Source organism: Trichechus manatus, unplaced genomic scaffold (genome assembly GCF_000243295.1).
Source record: "Trichechus manatus latirostris isolate Lorelei unplaced genomic scaffold, TriManLat1.0 scaffold00109, whole genome shotgun sequence".
Taxonomy (NCBI): domain Eukaryota; kingdom Metazoa; phylum Chordata; class Mammalia; order Sirenia; family Trichechidae; genus Trichechus; species Trichechus manatus.
In genome coordinates, this window is record NW_004444045.1 from 8,869,408 (window position 1) to 8,895,446 (window position 26,039).

General features: G+C 39.2%; 2 protein-coding genes across 3 annotated transcripts in view; one reads left to right on the forward strand and one right to left on the reverse strand.

The window, feature by feature from the left end:
- The window catches only part of DDHD2 (DDHD domain containing 2), a 33,767-nt gene extending 13,677 nt beyond the window's left edge, over window positions 1-20,090 (forward strand). Inside the window, 12 exon segments of the mRNA XM_004383402.2 lie at window positions 863-952; window positions 1,909-2,044; window positions 5,343-5,551; window positions 5,846-5,913; window positions 6,793-6,915; window positions 7,925-8,020; window positions 9,284-9,412; window positions 9,519-9,674; window positions 9,948-10,050; window positions 10,189-10,359; window positions 11,340-11,502; window positions 16,788-20,090. Of these exon segments, the coding sequence (XP_004383459.1) occupies window positions 863-952; window positions 1,909-2,044; window positions 5,343-5,551; window positions 5,846-5,913; window positions 6,793-6,915; window positions 7,925-8,020; window positions 9,284-9,412; window positions 9,519-9,674; window positions 9,948-10,050; window positions 10,189-10,359; window positions 11,340-11,502; window positions 16,788-16,869 (1,526 nt within the window). The 3' untranslated portion in view covers window positions 16,870-20,090.
- A 126-nt stretch (window positions 20,091-20,216) lies between these two features.
- PLPP5 (phospholipid phosphatase 5) lies at window positions 20,217-25,938 on the reverse strand. 2 transcript variants are annotated; one of them, XM_004383403.3, is made up of 7 exons: window positions 25,841-25,938; window positions 25,468-25,576; window positions 24,903-24,993; window positions 24,375-24,438; window positions 23,782-23,906; window positions 22,790-22,960; window positions 20,217-21,117 (listed from the first exon to the last, which is right to left on the reverse strand). In XM_004383403.3, exons 1-7 carry the CDS (start codon window positions 25,909-25,911, stop codon window positions 20,954-20,956), a joined length of 795 nt encoding a protein of 264 aa, XP_004383460.1. In that variant the 5' UTR covers window positions 25,912-25,938; the 3' UTR covers window positions 20,217-20,953. The 2 variants fall into 2 exon arrangements, with proteins under 2 accessions (XP_004383460.1, XP_023593623.1); XM_023737855.1 differs by lacking the exon at window positions 25,841-25,938 and adding an exon at window positions 25,754-25,823.
- Window positions 25,939-26,039: the final 101 nt, after the last annotated feature.

The following is a 26,039-nucleotide window of genomic DNA, read 5'->3' on the forward strand; positions in this document are numbered from 1 at the left end:
TGTTAAGTGTTGAATGAGTAAAGAGACAGGATGTATGCAGTCTGTTCCCAAATGGTTCAGAAAAATAAATGTGTTTGTGTGTATGCAACACAGAGATATGTGGAGAGAATAATAGAGCAAATACGGCCATGTTAAAAAATTCAGTGTGTGTAAAGACTGCATGTGTATTTCTGTACCAGTCTTTCAACTTTTCTATAAATTAAAAATTATTTCAAAGTAAAAGTTTAAAAAAAAGAAACACTTTTTTCACAGATTTATTTTAAGATAAATTAGAAACTAAGTAAAATCACTGTATTAATACTAAGTAGTTAAATATAGGACTATTTTATGTTCTTTAAATTATGTTTAATTTTTTAACCTGCCCATTGTCTTATTTATCTAGTGCTACTGTAACAGAAATACCACAAATGGGTGGCTTTAACAAACAAATTTATTTTCTCACAGTTTAGGAGACTGTAAATCTGAATTCAGGGCTGTGGCTGTAGGTGAAGGCTTTCTCTCTCTGTAGCCTCTGGAAGAAGGTCCCTGTCTCTTCTGAGCTCTGCTCCTGGGCCATCTTCATGTGGCTTGGCATCTTTCTTCCCCCATCTCTTCTTTTAGCTTGCTCGGTTACTCTCTTTTATATCTCTAAAGAGATTGACTCATGATACACCCTATGCTAATCATGCTCGTTAACGTAACAAAGACACCCATTCCAAAATGGGATTATAACGATAGGCATAGAGGTTAGGAATTACAACACATAGTTTTGGGGGCATAATTCAATTCTTAACACCCATATTTATAACTCAGTTATAATGTTTGATTTTAGAATTCATGACCAATTATAGAGAGTAATTTTTCTTTTTAATTTCATTTATAGGGGAACCTTTGCAAATAGATCACTTGGTTTTTGTCGTCCATGGGATTGGACCAGCTTGTGATCTCCGCTTTCGAAGCATTGTACAGTGTGGTAGGTTTGTAAAGCATATAAGATTAGATTGAATATTAGGCAGTGCTCCTGTGAGCTGCGATTAAGTGTTATTTTTGGTCTGTTGTCTTAGCTGCATAATAAGATTTGGAGAGCTAAAGACAGGTGGCACGGTAGTAAAGCTTCCCAGCTTAGACCTAAAGTAAACTCCTAAAGCTTGGTTTATACTCTTAACTTATAATTCCTGAGTGAAAAGCCCTTAATCCATATAAAATTTTTTATGAGGTGATGGTTGTGTTTCTCACCACTTCAACTATAAAGGGAACCGTAAGTATGATGTAGTTTAAATGCATAACAGAAGCTTCAATCATTTTTATCATTCACACTGTAGTAAACCTCTTGATATTCTAATTGGAAGATTTAAGTCATTAGTATAACTTGATTTTGAAAGGTAGTGTGCTCTGAAACTTCATAGTATTCAAAGTCTGGCTGTCCAAGTTAGAAAGTCTTATCCTGTTGGATAATGGTCCTAAGCCTAAATTAGAATTGTATTCTGGAAGGTTAAGATTGACGGGATATGCGTTTCAAACAGCAGTGCGTGTGTGCGTGCGTGCGTGCGTGCGTGCGTGCGTGCGTTTTAATCTAAAATATTGGATGATGGTTGCTTATATCAACCAGAGAGTTAACGACAGGAACTTGATTGCAAGGCTGACTGACAGGTAGTCATGTTTTTTTTTTCTTTTTTAATCAAAGTTCGCATGATACAGTAGAAGTTTTGAAGTTAACTTTTCTTTTGATGAAATGTTTTGTATGGTAAAATCAAGTTCTATATTAGAGAAACATGTCCTATACGCACTGATAATTGTTCTTGAATAGCACTTTATATTTTTGACTCAAGTCATTGTATTCTATGGAAATATAGTTAGAGTAAAATTACATGAGTTGTTTGATCCTAATTCTGCCAATTCATTGTTTCCACCATTAATTTTCTTTTCTAGTTAATGATTTTCGCAATGTCTCCTTGAACCTGCTCCGGACCCATTTTAAGAAAGCCCAGGAAAATCAGCAGATGGGGAGGGTAGAGTTTCTTCCAGTCAACTGGCACAGTCCTTTGCATTCTACTGGTGTTGATGTGTAAGTAATCCCTTATACCTTTAAATTGTTAGCTGTCATTGTAATATGTTTTTTGTTAATAATAATTTGCTTAGGGACATTTCTGGTTTAGCTGACTGTATATTTAAAATTTTGTTCAACAAAAAGCTTTTTGTGCTTCTGTGTCTTCTTAGAGATACATTATTAAATGCTAATCAATTCTTTGCTTTAATGGGCCTGGTTAGGAGTAAAGAGCTGTGTGTATCTTCCTCTAGTATGTCTTCCTGGCTCATTAGTATCTATTATTGCAGCTTCATTATTTCTTTAGCATTAAAGCCATTCATTGCTTTCTTCCCGTATTGTATAAGCATTTCCATCTTCAGATGTCAAAAGCCAACCATACCTCAAGATGTCCAAAGTATTTTGTTGTTCTTTTTGTGATCATATTAAATAATACATGTCCAAATTAAGGAAAACAGGAAGGAAATCCCCCAACATTAAATTATTAGGACTTATAACTTGAGGTCTGATTAGTGTAATAACTTTAAAGTGATGGCTTTCTAAGTTACAAGCCCAGTAGTTTTGTTTTATGCTAATAACAGAGAAGCTTACCGTATATCAAGGAAATCCAGCTATGGACTCTCCAGAGAGAAGAGATGTGTTCATAATATAGCTCTAGGATAGAAGAAGAAGAGAAATTGCTTCTCTGGAAGAATAAAGGAATTAGTTAGCATTGTTGCCACGCTGATCCTGGAAATGGACTTCCTGATTCTGTTTCTGTCAGTTCTTGATAGTCTGTGACTTGAGCATCTTCCGTGTACCAAGTGCTCCACTGTGGCATTGCTTTTACTAAGTGTTATGGATTGAATTGTATCCCCCAAAAATACGTGTTGTAAATCCTAACCTCTGTGCCTGTGGGTATAAGCCCATTTGGGAATGGGTTGTCTTTGTTGTGCTAACAAGGCAGGATTAGTGTAGGGTATGTCTTGTGTCGGTCTCTTGTGATATAAAAGAGATTATGGAAATCAAGAAATCACAGAATGTATTGCATTGGATACATCTGCTGCAAAAGACCTCTTTAAAGTGTTAAAAAGCAAAAATGTCACTTTGAGGACTAAGGTGTGCCTGACCCAAGCCATGATATTTTCAGTCACCTTATATGCAGGCAAAAGCTGCATAATGAATAAGGAAGACTGAAGAAGAATTGATGCCTTTGCATTATGTTGGCAAAGAATATTGAATATACCATGGACTGCCAGAAGAATGAACAAATCTGTCTTGGAAGAAGTACAGCCAGAGTGCTACTTAGAAGCAAGGATGGTGAGACTTCTCTCGTACTTTGGACATATTATCAGGAGGGACCAGTCTCTGGAGAAGGACATCATGCTTGGTAAAGTAGAGGGTCAGCAAAAAAGAGGAGGACCCTCAACAAGATGGATTGACACAGTGGCTGCAACAGCGGGCTTAAACGTAACGTTTGTGAGGATGGCACAGGACTAGGCAGTGTTTCTGTCTATTGTACGTAGAGTCACTATGAGTTGGAACTGACTCAATGGCACCTAACAGCAATGGCAGACAAGCAAATGAACACGCAGAGATGGGGGAAGATTGATTCCAAGCCACATGGACAGCTCCAAGGAACCAGGAAACAAGCTGAAGAGACAAGGACCTTCCCCCATAGCCAACAGAGAAAGCCTTCCCCTAGAACTGGCACCCTGCCTCCTAAATTGTGAGAAAATAAATTTCTGTTTGTTAAAGCCACCCACTTGTGGTATTTCTGTTATAGCAGCACTAGATGACTAAGGCATTAGGTAAGGAGTCAGTGTTCTTTCACCATTGAGCTGATGCTAAGAGTTTACTAAGGCCACATAGCTCTCTTTAAACCACAGAAGCTGTTGAGTCATTCAGGAATCTTTCCAGGAAAAAGCTTTAATTAGAAGTTGATTTAGACTATGTCAACCTGGTCTTCCTTTGCCAAATATGAGTTCTGTTTGCTTTTGGCATCTGTCATTCTCTTTTCTTGTCTTTTTTAAATTTTTTATTGTACTTTAGATGAAGGTTTACAGAGCAAATTAGTTTCTCATTAAACAATTAGTACACATGTTGTTTTGTGACATTGGTTGCCAGCCCCACGACATGTCAACACTCTCCCCTTCTCAACCTTGGGTTCCTCATTACCAGCTTTCCTATCCCCTCCTGCCTTCTCGTCCTGACCCCTGGGCTTGTGTGTCTATTTATCTCATTTTGTTTTGTGTGGCATTCTTACTTTTCTGCTTTCTGAAATTCTGTATTGAGAGTGGAAACTTGATTTCTTTATTATTTGTCTTGTGATTAAAAAAAACCTTAATGCTGAGAGTTTTAGGAAAAGCCTCGTGTCTTTTTTTGTTTAAACTTTTTATTATGGAGAATTTTGAACATATACAAAAATGTGTGTATGTATGTGTGTGTATATATAATCTTTAAGATACAGAAACTACTTTACATATATACATGTATGTATATATATATATCTTCATGTACCCATTACCCAGCCCCAACAAGCCTCAACCCATTGCCAGTTCTGCTTCATCCGTAGCTTTATACCTCTCTCTCAATATTATTTTTGAATCAACTCTTAAACATCATATAGTTTCATCTATAAATGTTTTAGTTTATACATCTTAAAGATGAGAACTTTAAAAAATATATAACCATAACACCATTATCACACTTAAAATAATTCTAAATATCATCAATATCCAGTCATTGTTCACATTTCCAGTTGTCTAATAAATGTCATGATATATATATACACACACACACAGATGTACACACATATGTATTGCTTAAATGGGGTCCAAATAAAGCCCATAAATTCTGATTAGCTGATGTGTCTTTTAAGTCTTTTAATGTCTCGGTTACCTCTCCATCTCTTCTATTTTCTTGCAATTTATGTATTGAAGAAACTGGGTTGTTTGTCTTGTAAAGTTGCTCATGCTGAATTTTTTCTTTTTCTTCTTTTTTTTTAATGGTGCTTTAGTTGAAGGTTTACAGTGCAAATTAGTTTCTCAAACAATTAATACACATATTGTTTTGTGACATTGGTTGCCAACCCCATGACGTGTCAACACTCTCCCCTTCTTCACCTTCTGTTCCCTATTTCTCGCACTGAGTTTTGCTGATCACATCCCATTGGTGTTAAGCATGTCCCTCTGTCCTCTGCATTTTCTGTAAGTTGATAGTTGTCATTTATATTTTTAAATGCCTAAGTCTAAACTTGAAGGCTAAGCTAGATAATAACTCAGAGATGGCTGTGGAATATATTTAGGTTTTCTGCTTAAAATATCTTTCCTTTTTTCAGAGATCTGCAGCGAATAACCCTGCCCAGCATTAACCGCCTTAGACATTTCACCAATGACACAATTCTGGATGTCTTCTTCTACAATAGCCCCACCTACTGTCAGACTATTGTGGACACAGTTGCTTCTGAAATGAACCGAATATACACACTTTTTCTGCAGAGGAACCCTGATTTCAAAGGGGGTGTATCCATTGCTGGTCATAGTTTAGGTAACAAATGAATTCTCTGTGTGCAGAGAAGACTATCATATTTTCAGGACACCTGTTTTTGAGGCACAATTTTTTTTTTTTCAATTCAGTATCAGATTCAGAGGTCTGGAAGTGTTCGGTATAAAGAATTTGGAAGGGGTTGGAAGGGTGGTGGGTTGGAACAAAAGAAAGACCCCTTGCTTTGAAGATTTGTTTACGTTGGTTATTGGCTTATTACTTTTCTTTTGTGTAAAAGACAGCCATTTAGTGCTAATGTTTAGAAATTGTTCCTTCTTTCTTCTATTTTACTTATAGGTTCGCTTATATTGTTTGATATCCTAACAAATCAGAAAGATTCTTTGGGGGATATTGACAGTGAAAAGGTAATTTAGATGTTCAGATAGGTTCTCTTGTAGTATTCCTTAGTTTTTAGATGTTAGACTAATTTGTTGTTTTTAGCTGAATTTAGTCTTATACCATGACATTAAATTTACATTTGCTTTAATTTTAACAGACTTATATTACTCCTGTCTTTCTTGGATGATAGAAGCAAGATAGTAATATGCTTCTACAAATATTGCCACATTCTAAAATAATAATAGGTATCTTATTTTCTATTATAAATATGTACTACTGGCTTATTATTAGAATTATAGAATTGTTAGACTAAAAAGGAGTTTGCATATGAGGAAATACAGAACGAATTGGATGCAAATTGACCTGATTTCTAGAAATTCTATTTTAAAGCAGTGGGGGGACTTGATGTGTAAACATATCTGTTAGTAAACAAAATCCTATCAACCCTATCGTCTATATTACTTATTTGGCACTTAGCGTATACGATCTTGTGTTTTTTCTCTTTTTATGTAAACGTCCTATTTTTCCTGGTGAACCATGAGTTCTTCCCCACGGCAGGGGCTTTAGCTAAGACTGTTTTATGGCATAGGCTCTGTTTTCCTAATAAGAGCTCAGTAAATGTCCGTTAATGATGGTGATGAAGAATACTCTGGTAATCATTCATTCACTCTTTCATTTATTTAAAAACATAGTAAGTTTCAGCTGAAGTTGCAGAAACTTAGATCATTCACTCACCTTTCAATTTCTATTTTGTATAAATTACAATTTGTTTTTAAAGTTAAGATACACCTCTGTGTGGAAACCTTGTGTAATATATTTCTTTGTCACAAAAGAGTATTTAATTAAATAATCAAGGAAAATCTAGATGAATTTAGAAAATGTGAGCTTTACAATTTAATTTTTAGGCGTCGCTAAATATTGTTATGGATCAAGGAGACACACCAACACTAGAGGAAGATTTGAAGAAACTCCAGCTCTCTGAATTCTTTAATATCTTTGAGGAGGAGAAAGTAGATAAAGCAGCTCTGGTAAAAATAATCTTTTTTAAAAACTTTATATCATTTCAGTATTGTACTGCTTTTCTTCATTGTACTACTTACTAAGAGCCTGCTCCAGTAGCTTTTGAGTCATAAATACTTTGCTATCATTGATAACGTTCTTTAGCATTACTTATGCTTTTTTATTATAGAAAGTGATCTTTGCTTTGTGGGAGTTCAGAGTTCAGAATGAATAATATCAATATACATACAACGATAGGGCAAAGACTAAACAGCTCACCTCAGAGAGAACATGAGAGCAAAAACATCCTATAAATGACCATTACTTATTCCAGCTCTTACTTTATTATACTTTCAAGAGCTCGACTGTTGATATTTGTTTGTCTGCCACTTAATTTTGTTGTGCTTTTTTCTGGTTTGTGATACATTCATTTATTTGAAAAATATTTAGTAATTGCTTACTATGGTTAGGCATACCGTACCAAGTTTCGGAGATAGAGCAGTGAATGAAACAGATTTGGTGTTTGTAGTTTAGTGGGGAAGACTCAGATAATCACACGAACAACTAATTACAGTTGTGATAAGTCCTAAGTAGGAAAAGTACACAGAGATGTCAGAATGTATAGTAGGATGAACTAACTTGTCTAACAAAGTGAGTGACACTTAAGCTGAGATCTTTATTGTTAGTCTGCTCCATCCTTTGTTTACTATTATGTTCTCACTGCTTGTGTCTGTAGTGTTTCTCAGGAAGATTACAGCTGTTAGGTGAGGATGGGGATCAAGAAGCGTTTTCTGTCATGAAGTCGTTATTATATACATACTTCTCTAGGGTTTTTCTTTTTTTGCAATAACTTGTTATCTATTACTATAGCATTGATACTGTGGTATTGGTACTTTTTATTCGTCTTTAGGCTCTTTTATGAATAAAATAGTCTTTCCTTCTCAAAGTTTGTTAATGATATTGCATCACTAGGAAGCCAGAGCAATATAAAGCAAAGAACATTAGAAATAAGAATGATATTTGATTTTCTTTGCCTAGGCTTTATGTACAGACAAAGATCTTCAGGAAATGGGAATCCCTTTAGGACCAAGAAAGAAGATATTGAACTATTTTAGTATTAAAAAAACTTCAACGGTATGTGCCTAATATGGTTTGTTGAACCAAACAGTTCTTTAACGTGCATGGTGTATCCTCATGCTTTGTGGGGTACATACTCTTAGGAGGTAAGCAATTTTATTAGTTGGTCTTTCATTCTCTTTTTAGAAATTAGGCACAGTTTCTTTATCCATATCCTTAAAAATATTACTAGTATCAGAAGTCTTATCTTTTCTGGACTCCTCCTACCACTCAGTTTTTTTCCAAATAAAATAAAAATATGTTTACTAGGATATAATATACATACTACAAATTTACCCTTTTGAAGTACATAATTCAGTGGTTTTTAGTATATTCAGAGTTGTGTAACCATCAGCCAGTAAACCAGCTCCCATCAAGTCGATGGCAACTCGTGGCGCCCACATGTGTGTCAGAGTAGAACTGTGCTCCATAGACTTTTCAGTGGCAGATTTTTTGGAAATAGATTGCCAGGACTTTTTCCCAAGATGCTTCTGGGTGGACTTGAACCTCCAACCTTTTGGTTAGCAGCCAAGTGTGTTAACAGTTTGCACCATCCAGGAACTCCGTGAAACCATTACCACTATCTTATTCCAGAACATTTCCATCATCCCAAAAAAAACTCCATACCCATTAGCAGTCAGTTCTCTCTCCCCACTTCCATGGCAACCATTAATCCACTTTCTGCCTCTGTGGATTGCCTATTCTGGACATTTCTTATAAATGGAATCATGTAATATGTGTCTTGTGTAACTGGCTTCTTTACTTAGCCTAATGTTTTCAAGGTTCATCCATGTTATAGCATGTATCAGTATATCTACCATTCAGTTTTTCTTTTTCTTGGCCATTGAGTGCCTTTCTATAGCCAACTTTTTAGCAGGTGGCTCAGTTCTTTTAAGACTTCCATTCTTGGCCCAATATTTGCATCTTTTTCTGTACGCATAGAGACTTGCCTTGATTAGAGAGGCACAGCAGTCCTCAACATTCCTTCCCACGATGCCCTGCTATTGTTTTCTCTCGTGATGGTTGCGTAAAGTTTCAACTGCTGCCCAACTAGCTGTGTGAAACTTTTACATCTCAGAGTCTGTAGGGATGTCAATTTATAATTTAAGGCAACTGTTATGGTCATCAGCTTTATCTTGTTCTCTAAGGGACTCTCCCTAGATTTATTGGCTACCATTTCAACACTTTCTCAAGCATCTTTTCAAACCAATAGAAGAATATATAATCCTTTAGCTGTGTTTACTACATAGCAGCTCCAGAGAACTATTTTTTATTCTTTAGGGCATGAATAGACCAACCCCACAATCAGCTTCAGGGCCGAGTGTGTCTAACATCCCCAAAGAATCTGAGTTCTGCAGTAGTACTGATGGTACTAGAAACGATACTTTTCTGGACGTTGGCATCGGCCAGGTAACAATGCTAATTCTCTTTGGTCGTTTTATGCTTTTCCTTGGTATGGCAGGAACTGGTGTGACTTGTGTTATTAATGACAGATACTTTTATTTCCTCATTTCAGGTATCTGTAAAGTACCCCCGGCTTATCTATAAACCAGAAATATTTTTTGCCTTTGGATCTCCCATTGGGATGTTCCTTACTGTCCGTGGACTAAAAAGAATTGATCCCAACTACAGATTTCCAACGTGCAAAGGTTTCTTCAATATTTATCACCCTGTAAGCATTGTACAGCTGTTGTGGTTTTACCTAAATATTCTGGCATCTTGGTAAAGAGCATATAATTTTCTGTTGTGTTGTCTTGCCTTTTTTCTATACTATTCTGTAGTAATGAGACAACTTACGCTACTATTGATCTGGAAGTATTGTGGCAGAACATCTGTACCTTTTTCTAATGAACTTATGGTTACTCTTGCTTTAAGGTATACAGTTTCCCAGATTGGCTATCTTTCTTCAGCAGCGGTAAATGTAGCTGTTATTTTTCCTATGCAGTTTGATCCTGTGGCCTATAGGATTGAACCGATGGTGGTCCCAGGAGTGGAATTTGAGCCAATGCTGATCCCACATCATAAAGGCAGGAAGCGGATGCACTTAGGTAAGTCTAACCACAGAACTTGGTAATTCTACACCTTCTGGCCAATGCAGACTAACGACCTTACTCGTTCTGTTCAGCTGTGTTGGGCCCTCAACTCTTTGTAAGCCATTTAATGTTCTTTACTCACATGTGTTTCAGAACTGAGAGAGGGCTTGACCCGGATGAGTATGGACCTGAAGAACAACTTGCTAGGCTCCCTGCGGATGGCCTGGAAGTCTTTCACCAGAGTTCCACACCCTGCCTTACAAGCTTCAGAAACTGCAGAAGAAACTGAAGCTGAGCTGGAATCAAGTTCAGAGAAGCCCAGTGGTCAGTGACACTGTACACATTGATTTCCTGCATCAGGCTGGATAAGGACTTCATGGTGTGGAGTTCTTATTCTCCCAGAGCCTTCTTATCTCCCCCTTCTTATTGTATAGGACCTATTTTATCGGTCCCAATAGGTCTTTGGAAACCTTGGTGGCATAGTGGTTCGGAGCTTCGGCTGCTAACCAAAAGGTTGGCAGTTCGAATCTGCCAGGCACTCCTTGGAAACCCTATGGGGCAGTTCTACTCTGTCCTGTAGGGTTGCTATGAGTTGGAATCGACTCGACGGCAGTGGGTTTTTTCTTGATGGGTCTTTAGCTCTGCCAGCCTTTTCTGTCATCTAATAGCCATAAATTATGGAAAAGCAGTATTTGTGAGGAAGAATGGTAAGAGAAATTAAGCATCTGATACCTAGGCTTTGAAATATTCCCCACTTGGGAACTGTGGAGGTGAAGAGCTTACTCTGTGAAGCCTTTGCTTCAACAAGGGGAAAGCCTGTACCTTCATGAGTCATAAGTCGTTTCAGTTCCCTGGCTGAGGACAAGCTGGGATACTGTCTCTTAATTGGACAGTTAATATTGCATTCTTTTGCTTTAGTTTCTAAATGCTGACAGAGCTCTATTCCTGCTTGCATTCTAGTTTATAAACTCAAAGTCAAATGAATTAGCTGTCAGAGGCACAGGTAATGAGATGAGCAAAAAGAAAAGAGGGCACAAAACCAGTATGACCTGAGGAGCTTTAAAGGGATTGAGAGAAGGACGAAGAGAACCCACTGCCATTGAGTCGATTCTGACTCGTAGCAACCCTGTAGGACAGAGTAGAACTGCCCCATAAGGTTTCCAAGGAGCGGCTGGTGGATTCGAACTGCCAACCTTTTGGTTGGCAGCTGACCTGTTAACCACTTTACCACCAGGGCTTCTAACAGGACGACCATGGAAGGCTACAAGCTTTTAGATTCTTAACCATGGTTCCTCCATGTCTAGATGTTAACACAGACGAGACCTCTGAGGCAGTTCAAGAAGAAGTTCCACCCATCAATGTGGGAATGCTGAACGGAGGCCAGCGCATTGACTATGTGCTACAGGAGAAACCCATTGAGAGTTTTAATGAATATTTATTTGCTTTACAAAGCCATCTCTGCTACTGGTAAGTGGTAGTTCTTGCTTTTGTTTCTGTTTTTTTGTCTCACTATTTCACAGGTGTTTGATAGATTTGGAGAAGGGAGGATAGGCCAATATACACTTTTTGGGGACTAGAATGATTTCTCATTTAGAAAGTTACAAAATAGCACAGTCATGTGGGCATTTAAAGAAATCTCATTTAAACACATTGTAGTTCTTAGTTGCAGTTGGTTAGAACATGGGGCTAATGATACCAGCAACTATGAGTTCAGTTAGCTTAGTCTTAAAAGTATGCCCTTTTGGCCATTGATGCGACAGGATGTGTGCATTTGAATGAACTGGAACAGATACTTTCCTATTGCTAACAGAATTTTAAGAAAACCATTGTTAAATTAATATTGAAGGCATTTACAACAGCTAGAGCAGAATTAATTTTTATTAAATATAATTAATTACCCTTTGGATTGTAGAATGGATTAATAGTGCTTATTGAAATTCATACAGTATAACTGAATACAACTTAATCACTGAAGAAATTGAAGTAAAGGATAGTAAAGCCAGGAAAGTAAGATGAGTCTGGGATAAGGTGGAGCCCTGGTGGCGCAGTGGCTAAGAGCATGGCTGCTAACCAAAAAAGGTCAGCAGTTCAAATCCACCTGCCACTCCTTGGAAACCCTACAGGGCAGTTCTGCTCTGTCCTCTAGGGTCACTATGAGTTGGAATCAACTCAATGGCAACAGGTTTTTGGTTTCAGGGATAAGGTAAATGTGTAAAAAATGCGTGCTTTAGGGTCCTGCAGAGGTGGGCCATGTATTCATTTGAGCTTTCTAATAGGCAAAGCAAAGAGGGGAAACAAAGGACTTCTCAGGATAATCACGTGTGTGTGTGTTTTCCTGGTACTGAGACTAAGAAAGATTTTTCTACTGAATTCTGATAAAAGCATTATTATCTGATGTAATCAGTGTCATCTCTATATAATAAATATCATAGAGGTTATGACAAAAAATCAAAATACAATTCAGTAAAAGCAGTCTTCTAAGGGCCCAAAATAATGCTGTCCAGGAATGATCTCTGTTGATCTGACCTGATAAAATATCTGAAAAAAGGTTCTTTTAAAATTTCTGAGCAGGAAGTACATTCATATGGTTTAGAATTCAAAGATAATGAAAAGTCTCTCTTCTACCTTGTTCCCTGCCACCTAGCTCCCTCATATGTGGCTAATATGTACTTCCTAAAATATCCTTCCAGAGATACATTTTATACATACATAATACATGTGTGAGTATGTGTGAATATGTTATTTCCCCCTGTAAAAAAATATAAATAGTATTATAGGCATTGCTCTGTGCCTTACTTTTTCTATCAGTATATATTGGAGTTTTTGTTACCTATTGTATATCACCCAAAACCAAACCGTTTGCCGTTGAGTCAGTTCCACCTCACAGCAAAACTATAGGACAGAGTAGAACTGTCCCATAAGGTTTTCCAAAGAACAGCTGGTAGATTAGAACTGCCGACCTTTTGGTTAGCAGCCGAGCTCTTAACCACTGCGCCACTAAGGCTCCACTGTATATCAGGAGTTTCCTTATTTCCTTTTAGCCACATGCTATTGCACTGTGTGGGTGTACCAAAATGTATTTAATAGTCCTCTACTGATGGACATTTAGGCCTCTATCCTTTTACTCTTTATGTACCTTGTTCATGTCATTTCACCCATTCATGAGTTTATCTGTAAGGTGGATACTTAGAATTGGAATTGCTGGCACAAAGGTTATATGCATTTATAATATTTGATAGATATTGCCAAATAGAGATTGTACCTTTTTACACTCCTGTCAACAACATGGAGTCTGTTTCCTCACAGCTTTTCCAACACAGTTGTAATAAGTTTTTAAATCTGCCAGTTTGTTGAGTGAAAAATGGTCCCTCACTGTAGTTTTTTTTTAATATGTAAAGCTTTTTTGAAGCATAATTGGTATACATTCAACTGCATATATTATTTAAAATGTACAATTTGAGTTTTGACCTGTATTCACCTATGAAATCATCACCACAATCACAGATGTACATATGTGAAATCTGTCATTTCAGTAGTTTCCTTTTGCCCTTTCGTAGTCCGCCCCTCCTTTCCTCCTCCCTTATCCTCCTTGTCTCCAGGGTACCACTGATCTGCTTCTGTCAAATGTAGGTTAGGTTTGCATATGACTTTCATATAAATGGAATCACACAGTATGTACTCTTTATTTTCTGGCTTCTTTCACTCAGTATAATTATTTTGAGATTCTTCCATATTTTGGCATGTATCAAGGGTTTGTTCTTTAATATTGCTAAGTAGGATTCCGTCGTATGGACTTACCACAATTTGTGTAGCCATTCACCTCTTGATGGATATTTGGGTTGTTTTCAGTTTTCGGCTATTACAAACAAAGCTGCTGTGAACATTTCTTGACAGGTCTTTGTATGGACATATTCTTTAATTTCTCTTGGGTAAATAAATACCTAGGAGCGGAATGACTGGGTGTTGTCTGGTAAGTGTATCTTTATATGTAAGAAACTGCCAAACTCGTTTCCCACCAGCACTTTACATTCCCATCAGCAGCGCGTGAGGGTTCAGTTGTTCTGCATCCTCGCCAGCACTTGGCGTGGTTAGTCTTGCCCTCTCACCATTCTAGATAGGTCATAATGGTGTCTCACTCTGGTTTAAATTTGAATTTCCCTAATGACTAATGATGTGGAGTATATTTTCATGTGTTTATTTACCATCTGTATATGTTCTTGGGTGACTTGTCTGTTCAAATCGTATGCTCATTTAAAATGTTGGACTGTCTTCTTAATTACTCAGTTGTGGGAGTGCTTTGTATATTCTAGTTATAAGTCCTTCTCAGATGTTTTCTCCCAGAATGTAGCTTGCTTGGTTTTTCATTTTCCTAGTAGAGTGTTTTGAAGAGCAAAAGTTTTTGATTTCAATGAAGTCTAATTTATTGATTTGTGCTATTTTGACGGAATCTTTAACAAATCCAAAATCATTATGATTTTTCCTGTGCTCTAGAAGTTTTATCATTTTAGCGCTTACATTTAGGTCTGTGACCCATTTCAATTCAGTTAATTTTTTTTTTTAAATAATATTTTATTGAATTTTTGGTGAAAGTTTATACTCAGTTAACTTTTGAATATGGTATGAGGTCAGGATTGAAGTGCGTTGTTTCGCATTATTGTTGTTGATACTTGACGTTGGAATCCGTTTCAACCTGTGGCTACACCATGTGTGCGGAGTAGAGCTGCTCCGTGGGGTTTAAGACTGTGACCTTTCAGAAGCAGATCCCTGGGCCTGTCTCCCAAGGTGCGTGTGGCTGGTTTCAAACTGCTAATCTTTAGACTAATAGTTGAGTGCCTAACTGCACCACCTAGGGCCTCCTGTGGTTTTGCACCATTTGTTCTAGCACCATTTGTTGAAAAGTTTATCCAAATATAGAAACCATTGAATTGCCTTAATCAATTGACCATATGTATGTGTATCTATTTCTGCACTGTCTGTTCTGTTCCATTGGTCTGTTTGTCTTTATGCCAGTAAAACACTATCTTGATCACTGTAACTTGATACTAACTCTTGAAATCAGGCAGCGTGAGCTCTCCAACTTTGTTCTTAGTCAGGGTTATCTTGGCTATTGTAGCCAAATGTATTATTTGCATTTCCATAAATGTTTTAGAATCGGTTTGTCAGTTTCTTCAAAGAAGCTTGCCGGGATTTTCATTTTGATTACATTTTATCTATAGATCACTTTGGGGAGAATCGCCATCTTTGTAATATCGAGTCTTCCGATGCATGAACGAGTTCTCTCTCAGTGTATTAGGTCTTCTTCCCTTTCTCTCAGCGGCGTTTTGTAGTTTTCAGTGCGCATGTCATGCCTACTATAGTTTTAAACTGAGTTCTTCCTACTGTGAATAAGGTTGGGTATCCTGGCATAGAAAAGGGCCGTTTTTATTTCCTCTTCTGGGAGTTATTTATACCCTTTACACCTTTTTATTTTGAAATGTTGGTCCTTTTCTTATAAATCTGTGATATATGCTGCAAATACCTTTTCCCCAGTTTGTTTGTGTTTTGATATTGCCTATACTGGTTTTGGTATAGAAAATTTTTGATTTTTATGTAGTCAGATTTGTTAATCTTTCCTTTTGGCTTCTGTAATTTGTATCATACTTTGTAAGATCTTCTTTACTCTCCCAAAAAATCTGTACCATAGTTTATTCTAATATTTTATCATTTCATTTTTACATGTCAGTCCTTGATTCACTTCACATTTATCCTAATGTAAGGTATGAGTTGATCCAATTTATTTTTTTCCACGTGGCTATCCAGTTGTCGCAACACTATTCATTGATTTGAGATTCTAACTTTATCATATATTAAATGGCTATGTGTATTTGGGACTATTTCTGAACTTCCTGTACTTTTCTATTGACCTATTTATATGCCGAGATCACACCATTTTAATTATTAAAGATTTGATATGTTTTAATATCTGGTAGAGCTAATTCCCCCTGGTTAGCACAGGAGTTTCTTAACCTGGGGGTCTGTATATAGAGTTTGTGAGGGACAGGGGAAGTCTATGAATCCGGTGAAATTCTATTTATAATTTTGGGCATATATGCATATGTGATCTTTTCCGGGGAGAAATCTATCGGTCTCATTAGATTCTCAAAAGGATCTGTGACTCCAAAAATGTAGAACAACAGATCTAGAGGATTGTTTGAGCCATATATCCTTAAGGCAGTCCTTCATGAACATTACTTTTTTGTAATCACAATTCGTTATGAACTGGATGTAATTGTTCATGCACAGAATAAGTTTTGGAAGATGAATGAGAAATTGGTAACACTGGTTGTCAGAAGATGGGAACTGGTGGTGAGGAACAGAGGTGGGAGGGGAACTTCATTATTATACCCTTTTAAACCTTTTGAGTTTTGAACCACATGATTGGATTACCTTTTCAGAAAAAAAGAGCAACATTTTAAAGATTACAATGACCAATCAGATGTCTCTTCCCACTTGCCCCAAGAATGAGCTCTATGGAAAAAACAATTCTTGGTCCTCGACCACTAGCTTTTCATATTACTGGGCATAGTACTAGAGTTCTTTGCCAGGAGGTCACCCTCCAGACCACTACCAACATCACCCTGACTGCTTTTTTTGCAGTAGTAAAAAATGAACATGCAGGGTGGTTGTGTGGATTAAGTGAAATGATGTATGTAAAGCAGCTAGGACAAATGTTAGTTCCCTTTTTTCTCAACCTTATTTTTTTCCCATTACAGGGAGTCTGAAGATACAGTATTGCTGGTCCTCAAAGAAATCTACCAAACCCAGGGTATCTTCCTTGATCAGCCTTTACAGTAAAAATGACCCATCTGTGGCTGCTTAATGTAAGTTTTTAATTGTCACGTATCTAGGATAGTCCTCGACATTCCTAACATGTTGTAAGAAGCTAGGGAGCCTCAAGTTCTTTATAAATATACTTTTCTGTTATCTGTCACCAACATGTAGGTTACTGCTCATTTTTAGAAGGACTCTGGTTAAAATTCATGGGGAAAAAGCACAAGAGCTCCCTCAGGGGAAGACTGGTGTATGTCTGTTGTGTTAGTGATTTTGTCCCATAACACCTGTCGTTTTTAGGATCTAAACTCAGAATCTTAAAAGCTGTGATCATCTAAGAGTTTCCATGATAACAGCTATAATTTAAATCACGGACAGCCCATTCAGTGATTTAAACTGTTCAGCCTTTTGGATGTGTAACTAGAGTCTGTGTGCCAGCCTGTGGCATTTTCTCTGCCTGCCTTCCATCGTGAGCGCATGCCGACCTCTTTTCCCACTCTCTTCCCTAGATGGGGCGTTGAGGGAGCCTTCCCCAGAAAACCCACCTGTTATTGCTGCAGCTTTCCTCTCCTGAGCCGCATCCATATCCTGCATGTTGCCTGCCACTTACTCACCACTGGGGTCTTTGGAAGATAATCTTCCTTTTTGGAAGTGAGATGAAAAGCAAAGGGAAGACCCCATTACTCGTTTTGTTTAACAAACTTGCCATTCTTCATGGCGGGGGGGTGGTTTGCAGCTTTAATTCCTTAATGATAGTATATAGGTGCCACGCTTTATTACTTGAGATGGTATAAAGTCTGTTTTGGGTTTGATTTATTTTTCGTCAGGTAGAAATTTTTCTAGGAAATAATTGCTTATCTTTAGAAAATCTTGTAGTTTTGAAAGCAGATTCTTGAGATTTAGAAGGCATTTTGGGATATACTCATCTCTTGTCTGCACTTGAAGACCAAGTCTAAGTGGATATAGGAAAGGTTTTGTCAGGCAGGTAGTTTTTTTTTTTTTTTGAACCAACTTTTCTTTCCTATGTGTACTGGATGAAGACTACAGAGTGTAGCTTTAAAAGGGTATTGTTTCCTCTCTACAGATGACTGACAGGCTTATTATTGCTAGAAATCACTGATGCTATTCATTGTTTTTACGCTGTCTGAGCTGCTATAAGAGTCTAAAGTGGGTGATTTAGTTCACACTAGATACATCTCTATAAAGCAAAGATGTTATGTATCCTAGGCCTTTTATATCATACTTCAAATTGGGAGACTCAAGATGAAGTCTGACTTAAGTTATTTGATAATAGCTTCTATTCTTATGTTTCAGGTAAAGTTGTAAGAGCTGACAAATCTGAAATAACACAGCGTTGATGGATGGTTAGGTTATAAATAAAATCTTTTAACGGTGCCTTTATAGTGAAAGAAAACTTGTATAAGTCACTGGCCAGGTCCACTTGGGCAATGGCGGTATATTTTGTGCTCTTTAAAAACATTCTGTAAACATCATTGCCTTCTTAAGTACCCACAGCCCAGAATGCTTATTTAAAAGGCACTTGGCATAGCAGATAGGTTTGGCAGGGGGAAATGTTTAATTCAACTTATTCTGTAAGAAAAACCTGTGCCTATAGGGTCCTAGGAATTGCAGAATCAGTGCCAGCTGAGTCTGGAACACGCAAAGTGAGGCTTACCTTACAGACAACAGGTGATTGTAGGCTAATTTTTTCCAAGGCATCTGCTCACCACTTTGCAGTAGTTGTTTTCTTCTGCGTTGGTCAGAGGTAGTCATTGTGGTCAAAGGTAGTCATTGTCTTTGCAGTTCTCCTTATGATGGTCCTTTATACTTCCTCTCAGATTTCCACAGGCCCCGCTTTAGAGAGTAGCATAGGTAGACAAGCTGCATTTTGTTTTTTAATAAATTTTTTTTTTGTAAATGTATCATGGTATCCAAAGGACTGGCATTTATTATTCACTTGAGCTGCCCCTCAGGCAGGCAACAGTGGTCTTTATCCCTTTCTGGAGATGAAAGGGAAGGTTAATTAGTGTCACGCTGGAGATGGTGAAGGAGAGGTTATAGTCAGAGCCTGGCCTTTCCTCATCCATCTGCTTATAGACTAATGCTGACTCAGCCACGAAGATGTTTCACATTTTTGGAATATTATATTTTCCATGTTAAGTAAACCCCGAGTTTCAAGTAAGGGTTACTGAGAATTAAGTAGCATTCACTATATATTAAAGAGAAAGCTTTTTACACATTGCTGTCTTCAAATTTAAATTTCCTCTTCATATTAGAATAGGTACTAGTTAAGAGTAAACCAAAGGACAAGCAAGAGTGAGTCCCTGCAACCAAAGATGGAGAGCATGGCCCGGGAGAGCTGGGTAAACCACTGTTTGTACTGATGGTGGTGAGGGCTGGGTAATGGTAAAAGAGCTTTATATCTCGTCCAGACACCTGTGGTATTATTATGGGGTCATAAGCTTAAAATCTTTTATTTAGTTGTAGATTATTTGCACTATTTCAGTTGTTTCATGTGCAATCTCTGACCAAACCTAATTGTAAACTCTGGTACAGCATTATATTGTACATAGTCCCAGCTGCTGAATTAGTATTGCTTACTTCAGCAAGAGATTGTTTGCATGGAAAGATTAATAGCACTGATTAGGTTTCTAATATTTTGCACTTTTGAAATGTTTGTTTTTTACATGATTATATTTAAAACTTCAGTAAATACTTCAATAAAACTATATTGACCAGTTGCCTGCTTTTACCTGGCTTTATCTATCATAAAGAAAACTGACACAATAACCATTTTCTCTTCCCCTATATATTACTAAAACAAGTATAAAAATAAAACTTTTAGGCAAAGAACTTGTATTTAAGTTCTTTTCCCTTGACTGGTGTTTTCATTGTCATAAGCAGCTATAGTTGAGAATTTAAAGCATGACAATTATGAGGTGAACACGGAGAATCCTTCCGTGTTTATAAACATCAGTCACTACTACAGACAACACAATTGAATTGCTTCTGTCAGTCAGATGGGGAAGCTAGTGTTGTACTTTCAAAGTGTTCCCCACCCCCTAAGAAGTGGTATTTTACATACGAGAAAAAGCACATTCACATTTTATTTGAATATTGACCTTACTGAAGGAAAAGATGCACTGAAAATATAGAAAAAAATACGTAAGACAAGGTCATATTTAAAGTATGATCACAATAAAATGGCAGGTGTAGATCCTATACCAGCAGGTCTGACGAGAACCCACAACTGCTCCTTATAGCCTGTTGTGAAAAGGGGACAGAATAAGGTTCATCTGTCCCCCAGATAAGTGTCATTTTTTCCTTCCTGCCTTAGCCAGTTGGCAGATTGGTGCGTTTGGGCAGATCTTCAGTGATGACTGCTGGGAAAGCAGCTCATGGCCACAGTTTAAGGACAAATGAGGTGAGGTAGAAAGAGGTATCAGTTTTTAGTTCGGAAACCACACTCCTGATCGTTTTCTTCCTTTTCATTATGTTCACTTAGCAGCACAAGATTGTTTATGCCCACAGTATTCAAAATGGACGGCAATATCTGGCTGGACTGAGATCAGCTATGTGTAATAGTGATAAATCAGCCAAAACTGGACATTCTCGTATTAAAGGCTTGATGAAATTCTCACCAGAGAAGGGAATTTAGTTGTTCATGTCCTAGATTTTAAGATTTTGGGCTATGGGAAGTGGAAATTAAGTTTTGATATTAAGTTTCATTCTAGCTTCAAGGATAAAGTGGGGCTGTGTAAAGTCTTCTTTGTAACAAGATCCTTCCAAGAACAGCATTTAAATTAAGTGTCAAAACATTGTAGACGTGGGGATTCGAATCTGGATCATATTCATAAGCTTGTAGAGGACTCTAGAAAGAACGTTTTTACCCAAATGTGTGGGGCACAGTCTGGAAAAGGCCCTTGACTCCTCACAGTGGATCCATGTAAGCAGGAGAAAACTGCAGAATCACGTGGCGGCAGAACGCAGCATGGCGCAAGTCCTTGCTTCACCTCTTCAGAGGTAAAAAGGCCAGAAATTCGGCCTTGTGCGTGGTCCATTCAGGAGGGGCTGGTTCACCTAGTCTCCACGGGTGTAAATCCAATTTCTAAACATCAAAATGATAGGGATCACCAGGCTTCTTCTGTACAGTGGGAAGTACGAGTTTGTCCTGAAACGGTTTATGGCATTCTGCATCCGTCAGTGGAGGATAATACTGCCTGTAGCAGACGTAGGCAAAAGTCAGGCCAATCATGGATCCAGCTAGGACATCTGAAGGGAGAAGGGAGAAAGTCTTCTCTTAATCCTATTAGACTTAGACTCCTACAGTTAGCTAAACACCACATAGTACAGAAGACTTGGCCCTCCAGGTTACTCTACTTATTAGGGCTACAAAAACCCTAAATTCCAGGTTTATGGTTTCTTTATGCTTAGTTTTATCATATAGTTACAAGATTATCATTATCGGGTTGCCAGTTCTCTAAATATCAAATCAAAACACTTGTTTTTTTTGCTCTTATGAATCTTTGTTTTACTGTGCTTTAGGTGAAAGTGTACAGAGCAAATTAGTTTCTCATTAAACAGTTAATACACATACTCTTTTGTGACATTGGCTGCCAACCCCACAACTTGTCTGGTCTCCCTTTCTTGACCTTGGGTTCCCCATTTCCATTTGTCCAGCTTTCCTGTCCCCACCTGCCTTTTTGTCCTTGCTCCTGGGGTGGTGTGCCCATTTAGTCTCGTATATCATTGAACTATGTGTATTATTGTTTTATGGGCCTGTCTAATCTTTGGCTGAAGGGTGAACCTCAGGAGTGACTTCAGTACTGAGTTAAAAGGTGTCTGGGGGCCATACTCTCGGGGCTTCTCCAGTCTTTGTCAGACCAGTTAACTCTGGTCTTTTTTTTTTTTTTGTGAGTTTGCATTTTGTTCTACATTTTCTTCAGTTCTGTCTAGGACCCTCTATCATGATCCCAGTCAGAGCAGTTGGTAGTGGTAGCCAGGCACTATCTAGTTGTACTGGACTTAGTCTGATGAAGGCTGTGGTAGTTGTGGTCCATTAGTCCTTTGGACTAATCTTTCCCTAGTGTCTTTGGTTTTCTTCATTCTCCCTTGCTCCAGACGGGGTGGGATCAGTGGAGTATCTTAGACAGCTGCTCACAAGCTTTTAAGACCCCAGACGCTACTCACCAAAGGAGGATGTAGAACATTTTCTTTATTAACTATGTTATACCAATTGAGCTAGACGTTCCCCGAGGCCATGGTCCCCAGCCCTCAGCTCAGTAACTTGGACCCACAGGGTCAAAACACATTTTTAGTTAAGAAGTCTTGTTTAGAGTACACTAAACTAGAATTTAATTCAGAAGAATAACAAAGGTTCATCTGATGCTATTAATCAACCCTTTTTCACCATTTAGAGTTCAAGAGGAAAGAATAAACTGTACAAGAGTTGCCTCAGTTTGCAAAACATTAGGTTATTCTTTAAAACAGGGCTCCTGAGGGCCTCTGGGCAATACTGTTAACTGTTAGGGAACTGTAGGTTTTCTTTTGAAAATAGTCTATCTTGGATGTTTTACTGTATCACTCAATTTAAATTTCTTTGTTTTAATTACAGTTTTTTGTTTTCTTGAATTTTACGTCTGTTTCTGAACAAAAATCTCATGACACTGAACTTGATTTTTATTCTAAAAGAGTAAGTTCAGCTTTGAGATTTGTTTTTAAAAACTTCTTGTTAGATGGAGTTTGTTCTGCATTTATGAGGCTTCAAAGTAATGGAAAAACGAGGAAGCCCCTCCCTGGTAGTCTCTCTAAAAGGTGACAGAGTGCTTTCTCATCCGCATAGATACAACGCATACTCTTAGTACAGAACCTCCTCTGCCCGGCGCTGCAGATAAAGAGGTGGGCGAAACACAGGGAAGCTTCTGTGGCACGAATCCTTTCTTACCTTGCCAATGATGCTTGTAGTCGCAGGTACGGGACAGTGCAATCACAGCTGCGAAAAGTAGAGGTGACAGGAAGGCACAGAACCTCCAGGATTTCCCACGGCCTTGTGGTGTGAAGCAGTGTAGCTTCCCTGCCAGGTAGAAGGAAGCAAAGGCCAGGCCAGCAAATGCAACTAAAACAGGGAAAACCTGTAAGTCTGTGTCTTTTAAAGGAAGCTACCTCACTTGTCTCTACATAGGAGTCAGGGACAGGACACGTTTTCCCTTTTTTTGTACGTTTGCCGTGGATCATTGATTATGAGGGAGAAGGAAAAATGAAGGACTTCGTGTCCCAAAGTTAATATTTTACCTGAAAATACTTCTCAGAATACTAGCAATATGGCTTTGGGCAGGTTACTTAACTTCTCCATGCTTTAGTTCTCTCATCTATAAATGGGAGTAATAAAAATCACAGTGGTCTGGTGTGAGATCACATGAGTCATTTTAGCTTTTCAAAGCACCTGGCACATAGTAATTCTTCAGTAAAGGTTAGTAATTTTATGGAGCCCAGTGGTGCAGTGGTTAAGTGGTTGGCTGCTACCCAAAAGGTTGACAGTTCAAATCCACCAGCCGCTCCTTGGAAACCCTATGGGGCAGTTCTCCTCTGTCCTGTAGGATCACTACAAGTCAGAATCGACTCGATGGCAATGGGTTTGGTTTTGGTTTAGTATTTTTATGACTACTATAATATTGTAGGATTTATACAAATAAAAAACTAATAATAAAATGTGCAGGCCTCATGAAGGTAAAGTACCTCCTCTGTCCTTGAATATTTACCCTAACTGAGGCTCAGACTTGTAAAATCTTAGGGTCATTAAAGAAGTGGGGGGGGGTCCTCCAATTTCTAGGTACAAGTAACAAGAGTAGACAGATGTTCCCATCTACACAAGCTTCCTAGGTTAAAGTCAATGATCCAAACATAAGGGTGGACATAGAATTGATATGCTGTTCATACAGGACGAATGTCCACTAGGAAAGCTCTTGCGGCCCTCGTTCACCACATCCTTGTCCCCTGTGCACATCAGGTCAGGATGGGCTTGCCCATCAGGGAAGCAGCGGTAGAAGAAATCTGGGCGTGGCCTGGAGGAAATAAGCATGGTGTGACACAGATTGTTTACAACTCCAAAAATGAGCTTTCAGTTTTATCAGACATAACAATCCTGTCAGACAGTATCCCAGACAAATAATGGAGCTGCACTAGGATAGTCACACACTCTAGAAAACATTATTTCCAGATTAACATTTAAATTAGAGGAGGGAGAATAAAGCACCAGTCTAGCACACGATTATTTTTGAGGGTGGACAGTGAATAACACTACAGCTTCAAGGGGTGCTTATGAGGACAGAGTCTGCTGTGGTTGTCCATGGGAAATGCTGTTCCAGGCAAAGAGCACAGGTGCCACCTGCAGGACTCGGGTAGAGGGAAAGGAGGAAGTGTTGGATGAGAAAGATTAGACTGAGAATAAAGGAGAAATCCATGTGATGGAGAGCCATTAACTGTTCTCTTCTGAAGAGGCTGAGGCAGATACAGGGGTGGCTAATCCTTACCTCCCCACTATCAGTTTTATTGTGTTGGTGAAGACACCGTTCAGAGCCAGGGCAAGGCTGGCAGCTGGAAGGCAAAGAAACTTACTGTTACTATTTTTCTGTCTCACAGGGCAACAAGGGGGTGCAAAGGGAGGGGTTGTTAGCTGCTATTGAGCTGGTCCCCAACTCATGACAACCACTGACTCATGGCAACCCCATGCACAGTGGGATCGGACCGTTGTGATCCATAGGATTTTCATTGGCTGATTTTCAGTAGATCACTAGAACTTTCTTCCTAGTCTGTCTTAGTCGGGAAGCTTCGATGAAACTGGTTCATTGTAGCAGGACGGAAGCCTCCACTGACAGGTGGTGGCTGCACTTGAAGTGCACTGGCCCGCAACTGAACCCAGGTCTCCCACTTGGAAGGTGAGAATTCTCCCACGGAAGCACCACTGCCTTCATAATTACTTTAGGAATGCAGAATTCAGTGGCCTCCACACAACTACTAAGAATATAGGAAAACTCCAGGCAGAAGGAGTTGGCTCTTACCCAAGCAGGCTTGTCTGCTGTCTGCTGTGTCTGCCTTCTTGAGACATTTGGCCAGGAGGATCAGTGACAGAGGAGAGAGAAATGCAATGACCTGAACCAGAATATATTAAAGGTAAAAGAAAACGAGTTGTTAAAGCAGCTCTTACAGGGAAGAGGGACAGAGGTGACATAGCAGAGTTCAGTATCAGCCCTAACAGTTCCCTGTAAGTAGGGGTCCTCGGTGTCTGTAGTGCATCCAAGGGGTGACTGAGCGTCAGTCAGTTCCACCAGGTAAATAACACCGTCACCCATTATTCAAAATGACCAGTTACCTCAAGCTGTCCTAAAGAGCAGAACTAACAGGAGACAATGTCTCTTGAGCAAAAAAAGAATCTGACATCTTGCTCTCTAAATGTGGATTTCAGACATTTGGACATTAGGATCTTAAACGCTTTGGAAACAAAACCAAGAAAAGGAGCAGTAAGTCCACTACAAAGATCATTTTGGAGCCACAACGACCACCTCCCCTTCCTTGGGCACAGAACAAACGTTAAGGGTCAGCAGGAAGGGATACTTCACCACGCACAAACATGGGCTTGGTAGGGAAATAGTCCGCTTCCACATACGGATTCCGGTAAAGCCACATTTCCTCCGGCTGGATAAGCCTGTGGAAGGGAGCCAGCAGCTCCGTCACCCTAAAGGGAAACAAAAAGGTGCAGAGCACGTCGGCTTGCTTTCTCTCCGGGCCCGAGGGCTGCTTTCCTCCGGACTGAAAGCCCCATCTCGTCCCGGGATCCCCAGGTTTCCCCGCGGGGGCGCGGACGGGGGTGGGGGAGGCGGACGCTGTTCGACGCCGGGCGCGGCGGCGGGACCTGACTGCGGGCGTCTTCGCGGGGCGGCAACACGCCCGTCTGCCGGAGGGTGCCAGCGCCCTAGGGCCCGATCCGCAAATCGCTTACAGGAAGGTCGCGAACAGGGCGAGCCGCACGCCAACTTCGGCCCCCAAGGCCACCGCCGCCGCCTTCCCCATCCGGTCCCCACGTCCCTCCGACGCCGCGATGACGTGCCCGCGGGTGCGACGAAGACGCGGGGGCGGTCCTGGGGCAGGGGCGGTGCAGACCGGGGGAGGGCGGTCCTGGGCCGGGGGTCGGGGGCGGT

Bases quoted from the DNA above. Each gene is read 5' to 3' on its own strand.
- PLPP5 (XM_004383403.3), bottom strand. From the start codon at position 25,911: ATGGGGAAGGCGGCGGCGGTGGCCTTGGGGGCCGAAGTTGGCGTGCGG. The intron at 25,577-25,840 runs GTAAGCGATTTG...GTTTCCCTTTAG, and splicing joins GCCCTGTTCGCGACCTTCCT to GGTGACGGAGCTGCTGGCTC. The intron at 21,118-22,789 runs GTAAGAAAGGAT...TTCTCCCTTCAG, and splicing joins CTACAAGCATCATTGGCAAG to ATGTCCTAGCTGGATCCATG.